This window comes from Octopus bimaculoides, chromosome 7 (genome assembly GCF_046866305.1).
Source record: "Octopus bimaculoides isolate indiv1 chromosome 7, ASM4686630v1, whole genome shotgun sequence".
Lineage (NCBI taxonomy): Eukaryota > Metazoa > Mollusca > Cephalopoda > Octopoda > Octopodidae > Octopus > Octopus bimaculoides.
Genome location: NC_142934.1, coordinates 98,603,320 through 98,606,133, shown reverse-complemented (window position 1 = coordinate 98,606,133; position 2,814 = coordinate 98,603,320). Strand labels below are relative to the sequence as shown.

Sequence of the window (2,814 nt, the reverse complement as noted above, 5' to 3'; positions counted from 1 at the left end):
CTCAATCTCCACCAGTGTCTTACACGACTTTCTATGTACACCAAACTACCGCGGCACATCTCTCTCTTCGATTCTGTTAGGTGACTTAGCTTCACCACGATAATAAACAGACAAGATTCTCAGCCAGCGACGAACATCTGTATAACAAGAATCACGGCCCGGCATCGATGCCACGACATCACAACTAGTGATCAGCACTGCCACACTCAGCCAACTCACTTCACATACAGATTCATATTATTGTTTACCCAAGAACTGGTATAATTGCTCACGTGTTATTGACTCTTTCTCTGCTGTAATATTTCACATACACATACATGTATCACTCACATACATACTTTTCTTTGTACGACGGCCTGTCTTTGATTATGTTCTTATATGTCGCATTCACACTCACACATAGACATACATCTTTAACGCCATAATAAATATCTCTGTTATTCATCTTATACGGTTGTGGTCTTTCATTACTGGTCATCTATGTTATCGTCGCATAACATATCTAATATATCATTATTGATATATATTATTGTGTGTTCGATCGTGTGACGCGTTTAAATAAAAGGAGTCCTCTGTTTTTCCATTCGTCACCATTTCTCCTTTTTATAAGTTCGCACGGTCGTTCCCTTACACATGTGACTTCGGGAAACTATGGCTGGGAAATAAAAAATCAACCGCCTTTTGTCTAATCAAATTATACTGTTACGAAATTTCTGAGGTATTTCCTCAATTCAAACAACGCAAAATTAGTCATCAATTATTTTTCGTAACATTTCCACGCTCTTTTCGTTCAAACTATCCGCCCATCAACCACTTGTTTGTTAAATTCACAATCATACTAAAACAATGACGTGAGACAGAATGTGTAAAGTTTGTTCTTAATGTTGCACATAATAGTATACATATGTATGCATTATGGGAATGTATATTATGCATGCATGTACATATGTGCATATTGTGTATGTATGTATCTTTGTATGTATGTATGTATGTGTGTGTGTGTGTGTATGTGAATATATTATTCAGTTTTATTTCTAAATTTTCTCACCAATGAAGGAAAAACTGGTTTCTAACCCAGAAACAAAATTCTTTCAGCACACACGTATGTATGCATGTAGACACATATGTATATGTCTAAGCATGCATGCCTTTGCATGTGTGGATCTGTGTTCTGATTTATGTATCTGTATATATAAATATATATGTATGGGACATACGTATCAATCGCAAGCGAAATTTCTGGAATGTTCAACATAACTTTACTTAACTAATTAATGGCTTTCATTGTAATTTCTTTCTACAGAATGAACCGGATACTGTTTTTGGCCACGACAAACTGTCTCATAGAACAGCGGACTGTATAGTACATACTCTGTGTTCCTGTCCCTAACGATGAATTGTGACGGATAAATAAAATCTGTGAGAATTTACTTTTTCCTTTCTGTTACTTCATTTGGTGCGTATCACACTGTCCTATGAAGCTTTTTAAGTAAGCTGCTATCAACTATAGCTTTGTTAAGCTATGTGCAAACAAGCTAGTGGAGACGAGAATACATTTATCAAAGGTTTAGTTCATTCAGATTCGTTTATCACTCACTGCTGACATTCTTTCGCTGCTGACCAACTTCCTAGCTAGCCCGCAGCGAAGTTCTTGACTACAGTTCGTCTGTCATGAATCCTTTCCAACATAGCTCCCCAGCCAGAACTGTTGTCTGTCATTGGAAACGGGAAAGCATTTTAATTGCCCTGCCCATGCGTGTGGTTACTCGATTCTTTGGTGACTGTTCCTTGTTAAGGGTTGATGTGATCTGCTTAAGGCGGCCCCTGTTTGGTGGCTGGGCTACCTGAACGGGGCTGTCAATATCGAGATGGGCATGTTTCAGTCTATCGATAGAGACTGTCTTGTCGTTCGCCAATTAGGAGTTGGAATGTTTTATTTCCCGGATGTATGACTTGATATGGACCATCGTAGGGTGACTGGAGGGGTTTTTGTCGTGTGTCACGTCGAACGAACACAAAGTTAGCCGTGCGGAGGTCACCTGGTATGGATGATCTGGGTGTACCGTGTGTCGATATGGGAACAGGGCATAACTGGCCCTCGCTGTTTCTCAGTTGAGCGAGGTACCTTTTGACATCCGGGTCTGACTTCGTATTCGGAAGGAACTTTCCTGTCACTGTAAGAGGGGCACCGTACACCATTTCCGCGGAGGAAGTGTTGAGATTTTCTTTTGGGGCGGTGCGAATTCCCAGTTTTAACCATGGGAGTTTGTCAATAGAATTTGGCCCATTAAGTCTAGTTGTCAAGGATTCCTTCAGGCGGTAGTGAAATCTCTCCATTAATCCGTTGGCCTGTGGGTGGTAGGCTGTTGTGTGGTTCATTGTGATTCGAAAAAGGTCACACATGTCATTCCATAGCTTTGAGGTGAATTGTGGACCCCGATCGGATGAGATGCTGTCTGGGACACCGAAACGGGCGACCCAGTTTGCGATGAAGGCTCGGCTGACTTCTTGTGTTTCCGTGCTGCGGAGAGCGATAACCTCAGGCCAACAGGTATAGTGGTCTACCAATGTCAGTAGATATGAGCAACCATGTGAAGGTGGTAGGAGGCCGACAAGGTCGATGTTGACATTGTTGAATCGGGCCTAAGGTGGTTCATAGATGCCGAGGGGAGTTTTGGTGTGTTGATGAACTTTAGCTTGTTGACAGGGGATGCAGGTCCTGATCCAGTCCCCGGTTTGCTTGACCATACCGTGCCAGATAAATTTTGCTTGACAGCAGCCGCTGTGTGGCTTTAGTACATGGATAGGAAAGAC

The 2,814-nt window shown here is 41.8% G+C and overlaps 1 protein-coding gene across 1 annotated transcript; it reads right to left on the bottom strand.

The window, feature by feature from the left end:
• Window positions 1–1,884: 1,884 nt before the first annotated feature.
• LOC149134827 (uncharacterized) lies at window positions 1,885–2,379 on the bottom strand. The gene has a single exon (XM_089355833.1). It carries the CDS (start codon window positions 2,377–2,379, stop codon window positions 1,885–1,887), a length of 495 nt encoding a protein of 164 aa, XP_089211959.1.
• Window positions 2,380–2,814: the final 435 nt, after the last annotated feature.